The sequence below is a fragment of the Diceros bicornis genome, chromosome 11 (assembly GCF_020826845.1).
Source record: "Diceros bicornis minor isolate mBicDic1 chromosome 11, mDicBic1.mat.cur, whole genome shotgun sequence".
In the NCBI taxonomy this organism is placed as follows: domain Eukaryota; kingdom Metazoa; phylum Chordata; class Mammalia; order Perissodactyla; family Rhinocerotidae; genus Diceros; species Diceros bicornis.
In genome coordinates, this window is record NC_080750.1 from 17,566,196 (window position 1) to 17,585,158 (window position 18,963).

Here is an 18,963-nt window from a genome sequence, read left to right on the forward strand (position 1 = left end):
CTTTAGTCATGCAGTGATTTACAAAATAGAAACAATGGAAAGAGAGGCCAGCATTAAAATATACACTGGTAAATTACACTTTATTTAACTGATCAGAAGAGATAGATGAATTGTTCAGGGATCAAAACTCTACACTCAGATAGACAGGTGCGCCTCCCTCTTAGAGACACACGCCGCTGAGGCATGGCTCTGTCCCTGAGAATTTTCATGCCTCAGGAATGATAGTCTGTCTTCCTGGAGGTGGAATGAGGAGTGAGTGGAAGGTGAAATTGTATCCCAGTGAAGGAGACAGAACTTTGTTCTGCCTATAGTCTGGGTTTTTTTTTTTTGACAGCTTTAGCCAGAGATTAGGAGGATTCTACTGGGAAATTCAAATTTAAACTACTTAGAGCAGCTCCCTAAAATACTAGAAATTATTTCTTTAAAAAAATCTGTCAAGAAACCATTTTTCACCTCAATGTGGCATTAAATAGAAACTCATTTTTAACCAGCGCTGAAGGTGTAAGAACATAAAATAGTTGTACAATTTATTTTATTGAGCAACATTTTTAAAGATACAAGAAACAAGCCATACACTACAACAATGCAAATGGGACTGAAACAATATGCTTAAGTTTTGTTTGCCACAAAACGAAAAAAATAAATACAAGAAACACTGCCTTTTCATATATATTTGATCATGGCACATGCACATTTATCAAATCTTAACTTAAAATACTTTACTCAAAAATTTTTTCAGCTTTCATCAGGGAACTGCAGTATATATCTGCACTAAAAAAAAAAGTGCTTATACTTGTGTAGTGAATACAAAGCACACAAAATAAAATTTTTAAGCACAGAAGGTTACACTGAGAAGGCAGCCTTACTATTTAGGCACATTACAGTAATTAAGGTAACTGTACTGCAGATATCACATTCTTCATTTTGTTTTCAGCAAATCAAAAGGCATTTTATGTTTCCATCCAGTAGCTGAAGAACCACTCCAATCACAATGTCTTCTGTTTCACAGAATAGGAAACTAATGCAAAAGTTAAAAAAAAAAATTAATTTCTACATTATACTTACTATATAACTACATATAGTTCTAAGACCCTATATAAGAATATATATATATATTTTTACTATGTAAAACACAAAGTAAACTCGTCTATTAGATTCATTATTTAACTTCTAAGTCACTTGCAAAGATTCCACAAAATGTTTACCTTAATTCATGTGTTTTACTGTTTAATATATCTTTACACTTTGCCTTTACAAAAGGTATCATAAGAGTTGGAGGGTTGTGCCATCAGAACAAAATATTTTTAAAATAAATCACATTGGAGAATGAATTAACTACTTTATAAAAATTATTTTTGAATGAGATTTGACCAGTGATCCATAGATTCACATTGAAGGTTATTTATTATTAGAAGGTATGGGAAATTTACTTATAATAATGTTTCACCTAAAATACTCCTAAAATATATCTCCAAAGACAAAAGAAGTAAAAGAAAGAGATTTCAGTTTGCTAAAGGAAAGAGTACAATTTTGTTAGAGGATAAAAAATGATTAAGCAAAATGGGATAAATATACTGGTAGCATAAATTAGCAAAGATTCCTAATGAAATCTTCAGATTTATCTCCAAAACAAGAAATGTGCTTCTGAAAAAGTATCCATAATATACAATTATGTACCTATTTTCCCACTAATTCTCCCATACAATTAGTGAAGCATCCATTAAGGCTTACACATTTAATTCTTATGTCTAAATATATTGGACCCTAAATACCCTCTTGCTAAGACATACACCTATTCTTGGTGTGTGTGAACTTTAATTGGAAGTTTCTTAAGACATCTGTCACAATAAAAACTACCTTTTGCTGATGAAATCTTTGCCTTCTTTCCGAGTGAAAAGGAAGGAAATTAACATTCATTAACCATCTACTCAAACCAAAAAGATGAGTATTACAAAAACAGCCCCTTCCTCTGTTATCATCAGAGAACTTTTAAGAAGGAAAACGACTGTATAGGAAGGAATTCTTAATCTGAGATCCATAAATAGTATATTCATTTATTCACTTATTCAACACATTTTTACTGAGAAACTACCACAGGTCCAAGCAGTATTCTAAGTACAGGGAATATACTGGTGACCAAAACAGATAAAAATCTCTACCTTCACAAAGTTTACGTTTTAGTTGGGAGGAGAAAAATAATAAACATAATAATAAATAAAATATATAAAGATGTTAAATATTAAGTACTTTGGATAAAATGAAGCAGGAAAGGGAAAAGCAAGCGTGGGAGGTGGGAAAATTCAAATTCAAAAGGGTGATACGGGAAGGTCTTGCCGAGAGGATGGCATCTGAATAGTGACTAGGTAAGGAAATTGGCCATGTGAATATTAGGGAAAAGAGTATTGTAAGTGGAGGAAACTATATACTTTTGATATTTTATTCTTTATGTTGATGAAATGTTACCTTTTACAATGGTGTTTCCTTTTTATAGTTGAAGCTTGGGTCAGAACCCTCAATCTGAAGCTTCAGGGCTTGTTTAAGGCTTAACTCCGTCTCTGAGGAAGGATATCCTTCTAGTACTTCCTGATGCCCTCGATCTTGTATTGTTCGTGGGACTGAAACCCTACCAAGAAAAACCTGGTTGCTCTGAAGATGATAATTTGGGTTTGTCATTATTCCATTTCTCTTCTTCTGTTCTCCACTTTGTTGGTGAATAAGAAATTGCTGTTGAGATCGACCAATTTCTTGCTGCGCTGAAGGTATCATAATTTTGCACTGAGATTCTGCCGGCATTTGTTTTGGTGGTACACCAGTACCAGATTTGGCTGTAGGCCCTCTTTTATCAAACTGAGTCATTTCATATTCTAAAACTTTTGGCTGTGAGGAATTATTTTGTTTAGCTTTTTTCCCAGCTGACCCAGATTTGCTGGAATTTTCTGATTTCCCCCCTTTATTTGTTTTAGTTGACTTCAAACTAGGCTTTACTTGACTCCACTCAAACTCACTACTGGGTGAATTATGGCTCTGTCCCAAGGACTGTGTCGTGGAAGATGGTGAAACAATCGACTGTCGACTTCTACTGCGTGGCAATGAATGCTGCTGAATTTGTTCTGTAAACGACAAGTTGTGAAAGCTATCAATTGGCACTGTTTGAGCCGTTGCTGTCGATGAAGTAGTTCTCAAAGATGAGTTTTTTGAGCTTTTCAGGGAATTATTTGACAATGATGACTTCTGACGATCTACTGTAGAATCTGGAGATTCTGAAGGAGAACTGAACGCATGAGCTGGTCCATTAGGTAAACCACGCAATGAAGGCTGCATATCCCCTCCACCAGTACTACCAGAGCTATTTGATTTAATTGTTAATGATTGCATTTTTGAAGACACTGACTGCAGAGGTTTTTGCTCCATTGTGTGAACAGGAGATGGGGAACAGCCATTCAAACTAGATGCACCATATTTTTCTAATAACTTAATTATTTGAGAATGTCCATTTTTGGCTGCAACACGCATAGCAGTGCGTCCAAATTGATCAGCATGGTTTGGATCTGCACCATGCTCTAATAAAACCTGCACAACATCAATGTGCCCTTCCTGGGCGGCAATACACAGTGCAGTAGCACCCTGATTACACGTATGGTCAACTATGGCACCATGCTCAATCAGCAGCTGAACCACTTTGACATGGCCCTGCCAGGCTGCAGACTGCAAGGCAGATCGTTTCTCATTGTCTGCAGCATTGATGTCAGCATGGTAGGTTATCAGAACCTGCACCATTTCCAAATGGCCCTGCCAGCAGGAAACATGAAGTGCTGTCCTTCCTTCAGCATCACTTGCTTCTACATTTGCACCATTTTCTAAAAAATACTCAGCCATTGTAAGCTGGTTTTCTAAGGCCAAAATATAAAGTGTAGGCCTACCATCAGCATCTTTGTAGTTAACATCAGCTCCATGGCTAAAAAGTAATTCAACAATGTCCCTGTGCCCTTCTAATGCAGCGACCCGCAGTGCATTTCTTCCATCATAACCTCTTTGATCAATGTTGGACTTATTTTCCAATAATATTTGAACACAATCATAATGACCCTCTTGCGAAGCTAAGATGAAAGGTATTCGTCCGTCATTATCGATCTCATTTGTTCTAGCACCTTGTTCAATAAGTGCTTCACATATTAATCTGTGACCTTCAAAGGCTGCCATGTGCAAAGGCGTCCATCCAGCATCATCTCTGTGATTTTCATCTAACCCTCTATCCAGTAGAGTACGTACTACCTCAACATTTCCTTGGGCTGAAGCTATGCTGAGGACTGTCCTACCTTCACTATCAATACTATCTACAGCTGCACCCCAAAACAAAAGCGTGTTTACAACTGAAGCATGGCCCATAGAAGCTGCTGCTAAGAGGGGTGTACGACCATTGTTATCTGTGTGGTCCACATCAGCTCCCCCCTCTAGAAGCAAGTCAACCACATCGACATGTCCTTCATAGGCAGCTACCAGCAGTGGAGTCATGCCATCTTTATCACAATGATCAACTTCAGCACCTCGATCAATTAAAAGGCTAACGACTGATGCATGTCCTTTACTTGCAGGCACACAAAGGGCAGCTACAGAGAGTGCAGTCCTGCCATCAACATCCTCGTGATTCACTTCTGCTCCATGGTCCAGTAGGTGTTCCACAATTTCTCTATGTCCCATGTATGCTGCTGCGATCAATGCAGTTCTACCTTCATTATCAGCTTTGTTGACTTCAGCACCATGTTGTAGTAAATTCAGTACAATATCCTCATGTCCTCCCCAAGCTGCTGCTCTCAAAGCTGTTCGGCTATCAGCATCTGCACAATCCACTTTTACGCCAGCATAAAGGAGTGCAGAAACGACCTCAGTATGGCCACCCCAAGCAGCAGATCTTAATGCTGTCCAACCATCTTGATCAGTATGATTAATATTCGCTCCACACCCAATCAAACAATTAACTACCTTGGTATGTCCTTGTCTAGCAGCTAGGGTAAGTGGTGTATGTCCATGAGCATCTTCTATCTCTAAATCTGCTCCCCTAGAGACAAGTAAATTCACTACATCAAGATTGCCACTGTATGCAGCATTAGCCAGTAATGTTCTCCCATTTGAATCACACTGATTTACTGAAGCTCCATTATCTAATAATGTCCGAATGGAATCCTCTCTCTCTAAGGCTTGTCGGACTATGCATGACGTGCGATCATCTTCACTGTTGACGTGAGCACCAGCTTTAACCAACAGCTGTAGCACTTCTTGTTCCTTGGGTATTAAAGTAGACAGGGAGTCTCTGACAGGTGTACCATTCCATATCATCCACAGAGCTAACTCAGCTGTCTCTAACTGTAAGTTTGAATTAATTAAGTGCAATGCAAATTCTTGGGCTTCCAATGGTGTTAAATTCTTGGCTTGACAGGTATAACTCATAGCCAACATTCTGTGTCCTTCTGCTGCATTACATAAATACTTCTGAGTGCAGTGTTTCACATCCAGAAGCCACTCTGCAAAACTATAGTGAAACAGTATTTTCGTATTTCCTAGTCCGTCAACAAGAAGTTTAGAGAGGACATCTAACTTGCGTTGAAAGTCTTCCAAGGTTAATGACATATTTTTGGTCCATACTGCATGATATAATTCTGTTATGGTCAAAGGTCGGCAGGCTGCAAGAATCACATTCAAAATAGGTTGAACCTTTGCAAACTGTTTTCTTACAAAAAGTCTTTGACACAGCCAGAGATATAGACCATTTAGAGTTCCTGGGATGTCACGAATCTCTCTTAACATAATAAAATTTTCTACAACTCCATCTAGGACTCGTTCTAGATAAAGAAAGCATCCACTGCTTTTAATGTGCAGTTGATTTAACATCTCTGCGGTTTCTTTTGTGAGGTGTTGTCGCAAAGCTTCTTCTTGATCTAAACGATGAAGAATGTACTGCTGAACATCCTTAACAATATATGCCTTCCGAAGGTCATCTAAACTTATTTTTCGAAAACCTAGAGAAGAGACAAAAAAGTAGATGTCATCAGTTGAAAATGATTATAGAAGCTGTCATATATTCAAAGAAAATGTATTCAATATATAATAAACTAATAAGCAAATAAATCAATATTAAATCAATTAATACTAATAAATTAATACCTATTAGTATATAAATCACTTTCCTTTTCCTTCTGTAAAAACACATTGATGGCAGATAAACTATTTCATTTTCCTATCTACAAGTGGAACTATTTCTTATTCTTTTAGTGGCTCAGTGCTCCTCTCAACTTTAAAGACAGAAACTAAACTAAGCATTAGACAGTGTTACATACATGTCCATAAAAGCACACTGTTAAGATTTTATGAACCCCCAAATGACTAGGAAAGAAAGTTGCAGAAGATACAACAAATAACGTTGGTTTCTTTTTACAACCTGATCTTTTTCACATGAAAAATTTTTATCTTTCCATTTACACACCTGAATGTACCCTAATCTTATTTATGGGCTTGAATATTTATACCCAATTAGAGTATCGCCTGTCACTGCCTTTAAATTACATTTATTTTATGTGCTATCAAATTAAAATAATTAAATCTCAGACTGTCAATAAATAGCTTGAGCCTTAAGATGCAACTTAGTCAAATTAAGCTAACAAAACTTCAGCACTGTAAAAATAGAGCAACTTAAAATCCAAACCAACCTCAAAACATACTAGCTACAGCTATTTGAAATTCACTTTTAAGTTCTTTAAAGGAAACTATAACTTCATTTTCCAAAGGAAGATATCCTGATTTATAGACATGAATTTATTAGACAATTGTATATTCATTTTACAAAAGAAAAAAACTGCTGAGTGAATGAACTCCCTTAAGAGAGATAAATCTAGAAATTCAACAATGATTAGTGATGGTCAATTAATACTAAGTAAAATACTCTTCTACTCAACTGAATAAAACAAATACATATCACCTACTATATGTCAGTACATCAGGTACTATATGAGGAGATGAGACTTTTATTTTGTGATGAGAAGTCAGTGGGGAATTTTGATCAAGGCAATAAAGTGACCCTATTTGCATTTTGACAGACTATTATAACATCACTAAAGAAGAAAAACTGGAGGAGAGACTATAGGCAAAAACCTTTTGAAGAGGCTGTGATAAAGTCCAGATAAGAATTACTAAGGGCCTGAACAACCACAGCAGCAGCAAAGATAAAAATAAAGGATGGATTTAGGAATTATTAATAAAAGCTAAATTGCACAGAGCTTAGTGAGTGTGAAGAAGGAAAGAGGAGTCGAAGTTGACATTAATTTCTGGCTTGGCCAACAGGATGGAAAAAGAGACCAGTGAAGGATAAATAATAGGTTTGGAGAAAAAGCTGATAAATTCAATTTTGTGATACTAAGCTTCAATTACCTAGATGAAATGGACAAATTTATGGAAAAACACAACCTACCAAGAACGACACATGAAGAAATAACAAATTTGCATAGCTCTAAGTCTATACAATAAATGGAATTTGCAATTATACATATATATACACACATAAAATGGAATCAGTAATTATATATAAAATTGATTATTAATTGATTATACATGTAATTGATTATTCTCAACAGAATTAATTTCAAAAGATAAATTTTAGTTATGAAAAAAGGCACTCCTGATATAGGGAGAGTTGAACACATGCTTAGAAACTGCTAACACTCTACATTTACCCGTGATAGGAGAGCTTACTTCCAAGCTTTTTCTGTGCATTCATTTGACTTTGGCTTTAAAAATTCATTAAAACAATTTAAGTTGCAAAACACTGGGCATGATGCTAATCAAAAGTATTTTTAAAAATAATAACTATTTTATACAGTGTTTTAAAGTTTCCAAAGTGATCTTGTAGATATTGATTGATTTACATGAAAGATCTTATTAGCTATTCTAAGTAAATACCTATAATTTAAACATCCTTAACTAGGCTATCAAGATGGAAACTTGAGATAATTAAGACAGAATCTAGGCTAAACCTCCACAGTAACAGATTCTGTTCCTGAGAAAAAAGTAAAAGAGATCAACATGTATTGAGAGTCAACTATTTTTAAAGCAGCACTTCAAGTACTTATCATATATAATTTCGTTTTATGTCAGGCTTATGAGATGAGTTTCCTTACTTTAAAAATGAAGAAGTTACAGTTTAGAAAGGTTAAGTAAATTGCCCAAAGTAGCAAAGCTAGTAAATTACAGATCCAGGATTCTGACTGTTTTGACTTTGAAGCTTGCTCTTCATTAAGCTGAGAATGGGCATAGAAAGTTGTGAGAGAAAATGCAAGTGCCTGACAGGGAAGTGAGGGGATGACAAGTAGGGACACAGGATTAATTTTAAAAGAAAGCAGAGAAAATTTCATAAAGAACAGATACAAAATGTTTGTAATTTAAAAAATAAAGCTCTCCCAAATGTAAATGCTTAGTAATATGAATTGAGATAGAATAAATTATGTTCATCATTAATGATATTTATCTGTTCATTAAAACAGAACTAAGAATATCTGTTAATCAACAATTTGAATATCTTGAGTTATAGTTACTGAAAATAATTGCTTTTTTTAAATTGCAACTTCTGACCATTATACATGTAATTCCCTTATTATGAACATGCACAATTTAATACATTGGTATCAAAGCACTTTAAAAAAATTTTATAAGAACAGGCTGAAAAATGCTCAGAATTTTTAGGGGAATAAAAACATGATTTACTGCAACGTTGGGCCACGTTTCCATTCTTACTTAAAACATTTCTCAGGGTATGAGACCACTCAGTGGTGGTGAGAGTAGAGTGAAGGAATGACAGGGCCTGTGCCAATATTTATAAACTGACGCCACTGCAATTATTTATTACCCTGAAGAACCTGTAGGATGGGGACTATGAAAATAAAACCTAAAAGCACAACAATAAGAAAGCTATGTCACTTCTGGCAAATTGATATACTAATAAATCATGTAGCCATTAAGAGTTATTAAAAAGACAATATAGTGACACACACTCATAAATGTTAAATTTAAAAAGCAGGAAATAAAACTGATATAAAGAATGATTTCAACTAGGTAGGATAACATACAGAATTTAATATAAAATGTTAGTGGTGAGTTACTACTTTATTTCTGAATGATGTAATATTTGAGTATGTTGTCATTTAAAACCTTTTCTATGTGGAATATGTATTATTTTATAATCAGATAAATATACATAAAAATCTTCAAAAATATTTGAGGGTTAATTTCTTTGTGCACAAAATGTTTTCAAATGGGCTGCTATTTCTTTCAGTACCATAACAAGTACCAACTGCTATTAGCCTATAATAATAATAACCTCATGTATTAGTCAAGATTCTGCTTAAGTGCCAAAGTGATTTTCATTAAATTAACTCTAATCTGAAATGAAATAAAATTTTCATTTAATGAAAATGCTACTGGTTGGTATAGCAAATAATCAGGAAAGACAGAAAATCTGTCTTTTCCAAAACATTTCCAAAATGTTTAATCCTCAGATATGAGTAGATGAAACTGATTTAGACATAGGAAAAATCTTAATGTTACTGTCCTATGGTGATAACACCTGCCAATTTTAATTTTGAATGAGTATACATCCATTCAAAATCCATATATTTCAACTTAAAACAGTAGCAAAAAGCACAAAGAAATGTGCAGAACATATATAAGGAAAACTGAAAAAGCTAAGAAAAAAGGTGAATAAATGTAAAAACAGGCTATGTTCATGGATGAAAAGAAAGCATATTTTAAATGTCAAAATTTCTTAAATTAAAACAAAAGTTTTAACCAAATTTAATAACTTTTTTTAGTTTAGATTATTGATAATTATAATTTAAAATATGCTATTAAAGTCAACTCGGAGGAATAAAAGTAAAAATACATAATTTAGAATAATAATATTAATGGCAAAGAGGGCTGGGAAGTAACTGTATAAGAAAATTAAAAATATTTAACCAATGTGGCATCTGCAGAAAAATGCCAACAGAGAGTTTATAGGAGCAGAGAGTTTAGAAATATATCAATAACACACAGACATACATATATGCACACATCCAACACCAACGAAATGAAGCCAATAAGTAGTGTTGAGAAAATCTGTGGTTTGATAAATTATCCAAGTTAGAGCCTTGTTTCACTCCAGTAGAATACACACTATATGGATAAAAATCACTAAATTAAAAATAAGAATAACATACAATAGTAAAGGACAACACATTAGATTACACATAATAGACTTCAAAAGAATTATTACAATTTTAAAAAGCTGAAGAAAATAGTTGCAAAGAATAAAAGAATATGTAATAAAAGCCCTCTTAATAATCAATAAGAATATCACTAACTTCCTGAAGGAAACATATAGAAAGGTGAGAAAGCAATAATTCACAGGAAAAAAAAAAAGACAAACTTATAAGCATAAGGGAGAAAGAATTCAATAGTAAATAAGAAGTGCAAATAAAAATGAGATACTATTTTTCACATACCAAATTTGCAAATATTAAAAAAAAAGATATAATTCAATACTAGTAGAAGTTCAGAGAAATCAACACTCTCATGTAGGCACATAACATATATCTTTCTGGAAAGCAATTTGACAGTATATACTAACAACTTCAGTAATATTCTTTAATGTTCACCCCTAAATCCCAAATCTATCAACAGAAATATGGTCAAATGCTTATGTACAGCCCAGCATTTTTAATAATTAACAACAACTTAGGGGAAGGAGTAGAGTAAGAGAATCTGACCATAATCCAGTTCTTCCTGACTCCTTCCTAGTTCTACCAAGACATGGTTCAAAGAAAATACAAATTCACTTATTTGCAAATAACTGAATGACTGCTTTGTTCCAAGCTCTGTTCTAGATGCTGGGGAGACATAGCAGTGGACGAGTCAAGCAAAATTCCTATATTGATGGAGGCTATATCCCAGTGGAGGAGACAGACAAGTAAGTAAACAAACATAAAATCTAAACAAATTTTAAATAGTAATAAGACATATGAATAAAACAAGATATAAAGACTAAGTAGCTGGGGAAGCAAAAGTAGAAATAGAATAGAAAAACAGAGCAGCCTGTGTGAGACTGACATTTGAGCAGAGACCTAAATGTTAAGACAGTAAGAAGTTCAGGGGGAGAGCATTCCAGTCAGAGGGAACAGCAAGCACAAAACCCTAAAGCAGAAAAAACCAGATGTGAAGATAACAAATGTTGACTGATGAGAATGTAGAGAAAAGGGAAATCTCATATGTTGCTGGCAGAAGCATAAATTATTTCAAGCACACTAGATAGCAATTTGGCGAAATAAACTAAAGTTCGAAATGTACACACTCTGTAACCTAGTGATTCCATGCCTAGGTTTATACCGTAAACCTTTGGCACATGTGTGCAAGATGATATGAACAGCATGTTCATGGAGCATTTTTTGTAATAGTGAAAAACTAAAATAATCCAAATGTCCATGAATAGGATAATGGAAAGCTTGGAGATCTATTCATGGGAAGGAATAGTATACAGCAGTTTAAACCAATGAACTGGATTTATTAGCAATAATAAGAATAGTGCTCAAAAATAATGTTTGCTAAAAAGAGAGGATACAATGATAATGATAATAATAATAAGGGGCCAGCCCTGGTGGTCTAGTGGTTAAGTTTGGTGTGTTCCGCTTCAGCGGCCCAGGTTTGGTTCCCGTGCGCAGACCTACACCACTCGTCTGTCAGTGGCCATGCAGTGACAGTGGCTCACATACAAAATAGAGGAAGAGTGGCAACAGATGTTATCTCAGGGCTAATCTTCCTTAGCAAAAAATAAATAAAGAAAAGAAAAAAAAAGAATAATAATAGCAGCAACACATTTATGAAGCACTTACTATGTATTAGGCATTGTTTTAAATGCTTCACATGTAATCTGTCATTTAACCTCATAAAAACTCTGAGTAAAGTAATAGGAAAGTATAACATAATCCCCATTTCACAGCTCAGGAAACTGAGGCACAGATAATGTAAGTAAGTTGTATAAGATCACACAGCCAGAGAATGTAAGAGCTAAGATGGTATATGCAGTGATTCATTTATGTCAACTATAAAGATACACAAAATATAGATATGAGGTGAAAGGATATAAAATAAATTAACGATACCGGTTGCCTCTTGAAGAAGAGAAAGGAATGGGATGACATAGATCAAAAGGGGCTTTAACGTTATCTGTGCCTGGCATATTAAATGCTATACAAGTATTAGCTATTATCATTTCAATCCTCAAACTTTTTTCAACTACATTTTTATCAATGACAACAATACAGAATCCTATAATGGAAACCAAAAGTGCTGCCATTACAAGCAGGGGAAACTAAAAGAGACAAGCTGACAGAGGGAATAAAGTGGTTATAGGAAATCACTTTAACAAATTAATAAGGTTTCACCACTGTAAAATGTATAGAACTATTTAAAAGTGATATGGCTAATTAACCAATAACTTGATTATACTGTCTCCAGTTACACTATAAATCCTGTGAGTGGTCCTTGTTTTACAGGCCTTCTATTTCCCAGAGCACAAAGAGTGCTTTACAAAATCTAACAGGAGGAACCACCTATTGTAGTAGTAAAAAAAAAAAAAGAAAAAAAGTAAATCAGAAAAAAAGAAAAGTGAAAGAAGAAAAAAACCTGATCATGTACTTGTATACATTATACAGACTGTTTTCTCACATCAGAGAAGGGTTAAAAAAACGAAATAAAAATATTTCAAGAGGTGTCTTCAAAGGCTGTTGACTCTGTCCTCTTACACAAGAAAAACGTCTTAGAGTAACTGCCATTCATTTTTAAAAAGGCATATTCACTACTCTCAAGATGCTTGGTCTAGTGAGAAAAAATATCATAAACTGATCATGACACAACAGCATAATAAATACAGCCCTACAGAAATACAGCAGCTAATTCGGCATGAAATACTCCTAATCTTTGCCAAGGAAGTTAGGCAAAGAATCTTGAAAAAAAAGTAATGTTGAATGATCTTAAAACATTCTATGGCTTATTTTCAATATAACTTAAAAAAGGTACAGTTGAGAATAGCTGGTAGAACAGATAGAATAGCTGATGAAATAGCAGAAGCAACAATTAGATTTTCAACTGCACAGTCTCCTCTAAGAAAGAAACACATAGACTAGTCCACCCATTAATGAAAAACATCTGAGGATGGCAGTAATTATGCTTACCGGTAAACATTTTAGTAACAGCCTTACTCTGTTTTCGGGCAGAACAGAGGAGCAATAGCCATGGTGGAAAGAACTCATGGTGCCCGGCTAAAAGCTCTGCAACAGTTCCAGATAAGCTGGTAGATGTCTGTTCCCCTTCAGTAACGTTACACCCTTCATCAACAGAATCAACAAGCAGATACAGGCTTTGCTGGGGAGGCTTCATTCCCAAAAGAGGGAGCAGAACACACCTGTAAAACACACCCACAGGAGCATTTTGAATGTTATTGGTTATGACATTAAAATTTATTATTCAAACAGTATTACAGGTTATAAATAAGTTTTAAGAAGAAATAAATTAAAGTTTTAGAAAAAAAATACTGTACAAGTTTCAATTCCTCACTTTAAGGAGAACACTCGTCCTAAGCAGCTTACATTTCCCATAACAACATTTTCCACAATAAAATGTGTGAGTGTGTGTGTATTAGTAATTCAGCATAATTACAGAGAAGGGAAGTAGCAACTTGAGGAAATTAGATTTCAATATTTCCTCCCTGATTTTCTGAATCAACAATAAAAAGCTTAAATTGTATATAATGAAGCTAAAATGTGTTGCAAAAGAAAAAAAAAACAACTTCGGGGACCACTTTAATAAGAAGAAAACTATCAAGGGTTCTACAGAATTTAGATGTGTTTTGTCATCATTTCTCTTACAAAATGACTGTACTTTATACTAGCTTATCACACACAAATTTTATTTTAAAAGACTGTACAAAGATAAACTAGTTTAGGTCCCATTTCCTTATGTTCAAATTTCAACATAAAGAATAAATTATTAGGTTTAATTCCCACTGAACAATGCATTTTCTACTCATATAATTTATATTTCAGTTGAATATAACTTTTTCATAACTAAAACAATGCTCATTCGTTTTCAACAAATATTTACTTGATGTGGGCCCTGTACTGAATGAGACACTGAAAGACATAATAGTGAAGAGGTCATAATCCATCTAGTTATGAATACCAGAAATTTACAGATAATCCTTTCTACAACTCTCAATCTTTCAATCCCATAGCAACAAAGATCCAATGTATCACTATGTCCTATCAAGATTTCTTTATAAAAATCTCTCAAACCCACCTGAGTCTGTAACATCACCACTCTAGTCCAAACTACCATCATCTCTTTCACTAGGCTACCTAATAAGCCACATGCCTCCAACCACTCTCCTCCAGAGTTCCTACTGCAGCCAGAGGAACTTTTTCACAAGGTTACTCCAGCCACACTAGCTTTCTTTCCATGACTTTTATTAGATACAATTACACAAGGGCCTTGTAGTTTCCTCTGCCCGATCTGTGCTTCCTTTCTCTCTTCATGTAATTAACTCCTCTTAATCTTCCACAGTAAGCTTGAGAGTCACTTTCTCCATGTTGAATCTCTATAATATACTTTCATAACATCAAACATTTCTCTTTCACAGCACTACGAAATTTGCAATGTTGTACTTACTTATTTAATATCATTAATTTTTATTTCTCCCTTTAGACTGTAAGCATCAAGAGGACAGGGACTATGTTGGTTTTGCTCATGAGCATACGCCCAGGACCTAGCATACTGCTGTGCCCATGGTAGATTCTAAATAAAGACTTGTTGTTGTTGTAGTATAGAATGGAAAACAACTTCCATGCAGTGTGCACAGTGCTACAATAAAAAGCAGTAAAATTACTAACATGGTAGATAAGAAATGATCAAGGGAAGTAGTAGGAAAGGCAGAGGATGTCAGAGAAATATTCAAGTATTAGGTGCTCAAGATGAACTAAGTTTTGAAGAACCAATTATAATTCTCCAGGAATTATAATAAATTTACAGTAAATTTTATAATAAATTGTAATAAAGGGAAGGCAGGGCAATCCTGGCAGAAGGAATATGCTAAATTTGGGAAAATTTACTTCATTGTACCTTATGTATACATTTCCTTTACTACAAGAACAAAGAAGGTTGAAAAACTAGTACTACAGTAATGTAGTAGTATGTTATATACATAAAGAGTATATAATGTACTACAGTAATACACTATAATCAGTGCCACCTCAGAGATAACACACAATGCCATGGGAGTACACAGAAGGCCAACTTAACCTACTCTTGATAGGGACGGGGTGCAGGGAGAGGTCAGGGAAGCCAGGAGAAGGAGCTTAGTCTGGAGAAAAACCCAGGGTAAGAGAAGACACACAGAAAAAAAAGAATCTAGTTGAGGCAACAGCACATGCAAAGCCCTGAAGAAGAGAAAGACCAGTGAACAAAGTGTGGAAGAAAAGAATTAGGAAAATGAGTAAATGCTGGACTTTATAAACTTTGTTATGAAATACAGATTTTGACCTAAGGGTCATGAGGAGCCACTGAAATATTTTAAGTAGGAAATTGATATGTTTGTATTTGATGTTAAAAAGATAACTGACTGCATTTGAAGGAAAAGCCTGAAGCAGGGTAAGTCTAGAAGTAAAGAGTGAGATAGGCGGTCACTGCTTAGAACTTAAAAAAAAACAAAACAACAATCTCCATCCTGAACTACTATCACCAAGGCCACCACTGCTAATTTTAATTCAGTGCTTTCTATGCTTTAAGTACTTTACACATCCATTAACTCATTTGATTGTCACAGTAACGTTAGATGGACACTACTATAATAACCATTTCCAGATGAGGAAATCAAGGCACAAGAGGATAAGACGCTTGTCCAGAGTTAAAGGAAGGATTCAAGTCCAAGGTCTGGCTCCAGGACCTGCACAAGGGTGGACCATTCATACTGGTTTGCCTGAGACTTGCCCAGTTGTAAGCGCTGAGTCCAGGGAACCAGCTGCCCCTCCTCACTGTCTGCCTCCCCCCGCAGCTCCCACCCCTCCGCCAGTCCCGGGCAAACCAGGGTGGATGGTCACCCTGTGGTCTATACTCATCCGCTATGATCTACTGACTGACTAAACCAATATTATAAATAAGATAGTAGCAGCAGGGTCAGAACGAAGTAGACAGATCTGAGAAAAATCTGGTGGATGAAATTGATAAGATTTGATGACTATTTCCTTTCTTTTGCTTACTCCAGGTTGTTTGCTCTTCTTTTCCTACTTTCTTGAAATAGAAACCGAAATTATTGTTTCATATTTTTCTTCTTTTCCTATATAATTCTTTAATGTTATGAACTTCCCTCTAAGTATTTTCAATATCATCCAGTTCAAAATAATTTCCCTTTGATTTCCTCTTTGAAACATAGGTTATTTAGAAGTGAGTTGTATAGCTTTCAAATATTTGGGGATTTCCCAGGTAGTTCATGTTACTGTGTTATTATCATTATTTAATTCAATTGTGATCAGATAACATACTTTGTGTAACTTGCATACCTTTATATTTTTAAGATTTGTTTTATGGCCCAGAACATATCTGTCTTAGTAAATGTTGTGGGCACTTGAAAAGAATGTGTATTCTGCTCTTGTTGGGTAGACTGTTATATAAATGTTAATTAGGTCAATTTGGTGATGGTGTTGTTCAATTGTTTCATATACTTCCTGATTTTCTGTTTATTTGCTCTATCAATTATTGAAAGGGAGTGCTAAAATATCTGAATGTTAAGTGTTCATCTATGTCTTCTTGCAACTGTTTTAGTTTTTGATTCTTATATTTTGAAGCTGTTACTAGTGGAATAAACATTTATAACTATAACTCTCTCTCTCTATATATATATCTCTTTGAGGAATTGACCCTTTTATCATTATGAAATGACCCTCTTTTACCCCTGGTAATAATCTTTCCTCTAAAATCTACTTTATCTGAAATTAATATAGCTACACAAGCTTTTCTTTTGATTTGGGTTAGCATGGTATATATTTTTTCATTCTTTTACATTTAAGCTATGTATCTCTTTATATATAAAGTGTATTTGTTGTAGGCAACATATAATTACATCTTGCATTTTTATCCAAGCAAACTGCCCTTTAATTAGGGTATTTACCATTTACATTTAATGTGATTATTGATATGGTTCAGTTTAAATCTACCATGTTCCTGTATATATCATTTTGCAATGTACAAGCACATCTGTAGAATATTTTACTAGGATTAGAGTTGTTGGGTTAAGAGGCACATCTGTGTATATTTTGATAAGATATTGCCAAAATGTTCTCCTTAGAAATTATACAAATATACATTACCAATAGCTGTGTAAGAGTGCCTGTTTTCCTAGCTCCCCATAATAGTGATTAACATTTTTTAATTTTTCCACAGATACTTGAAAAATGGTATCATTATAGTTTAAATTTACATTTCCTTATCATGAGGTCAATCACGTTTATATATGCCTAGGAGTCATATTTCTTTTTCTTTTTAAACTATGTCTTCATATCCTTTACCTATTTTCTAAAAGACTGCTTATGTTTCTCTTTTTTTGGTACTCTTTATTATTAAGAAAATAAGATTGTTGCTAATATTTTCCACCATTTGTGGGTTTCTTTTAAACTTTTTAAATGATTTTTTTGATGTGTACGATTTCTTCTTTTCCTTATTTTTATAGAGATAACATATCAGTCTTTTTTCTTTTATGACTCGTGAATTTTATGTCATATTTCTGAGGGGCCTTCTCAACTCTAAGATTAAAAGTTTCTTCCTGGTTTCTTCAAAAGCTTTCAATATTTTATTTTGATCTTTTAATAAAATTAATTTTGACATAAGATGTGATCTAGAGTTCCAACTTCTTTTCCACATGGCTCCACAGTTATCCCAAAACTAATTACTACATTATCTGTCTTTCTCCTATCAATTTGATATATCTCCCTTTTCACAGAGTAAATCCCCATATATACTTTGGGTTGGTTTCAATTCATTCTGTTGTCTCACTATCTCTTCTCCAAGCATTTATATCTCTGCTTCATGCAATTGTTTAACTCAGGCAATCACTCATTAATGATGTTTTCACTTAAGGCAGTATGTTTGGCCACAGATTTCCTTTTGTTCCATGGCAACAATTTTCTGGTGAGTGTTTCTTGTGCTCTGTTTTTCAGATTCCTTCCCTATTTTGTTCTTGAGATATGCTCTGATATGTTAAGTTTTTTCCGGATCAGCAATTGCAGGTTAGTATATCCAGTGTCCGAGCCTGTAAGAATTCTCCTTATGACTCAGTTACGAGCACGAACAATTTCTTCGAGCTTCTACTTCTCCCCAGACAATTAAGATCAGAAGCTGTGGGGACATACATAAGGCAGGGATTCTCACCCAGCCCCCTCCCTTACTACTCCCAAAGGTCTGACTCTTTCTTACCTATGGCTCATCTGTGTCACTCATTCTTCTCTGCCCTCTTTGTTCTTCCTTTCTGCTAACTGGGTCCAGGGAAACTTCTAGAGTAAGTCTATAGCCTATCTCTATGGTCCCAAATAAGAGCAGTTAGGCTTTTGCTGATAATCAGGGTATGCACTTATTTGAAAGAATACATATTCTGCCAGTTTTGTCTGCATCTCAAAGGTCTGACTCTTTCTTACCTATGGCTCATCTGTGTCACTCATTCTTCTCTGCCCTCTTTGTTCTTCCTTTCTGCTAACTGGGTCCAGGGAAACTTCTAGAGTAAGTCTATAGCCTATCTCTATGGTCCCAAATAAGAGCAGTTAGGCTTTTGCTGATAATCAGGGTATGCACTTATTTGAAAGAATACACATTCTGCCAGTTTTGTCTGCATCTCAATTTGATATTAAC

The 18,963-nt window shown here is 34.6% G+C and overlaps 1 protein-coding gene across 2 annotated transcripts in view; it reads right to left on the reverse strand.

Moving 5' to 3' along the window:
• Nucleotides 1-500: 500 nt before the first annotated feature.
• ANKRD50 (ankyrin repeat domain containing 50) overlaps nt 501-18,963 on the reverse strand; it is a 52,669-nt gene continuing 34,206 nt past the window's right edge. For both annotated transcript variants that reach the window (XM_058550023.1, XM_058550024.1), the window contains 3 exons: nt 13,248-13,477; nt 2,464-6,014; nt 501-1,018 (listed from right to left, as the gene is read on the reverse strand). In XM_058550023.1, coding sequence (XP_058406006.1) covers nt 2,467-6,014; nt 13,248-13,477 — 3,778 coding nt within the window. In that variant the 3' untranslated portion in view covers nt 501-1,018; nt 2,464-2,466. The remainder of the gene's footprint in view (nt 1,019-2,463; nt 6,015-13,247; nt 13,478-18,963) is intronic.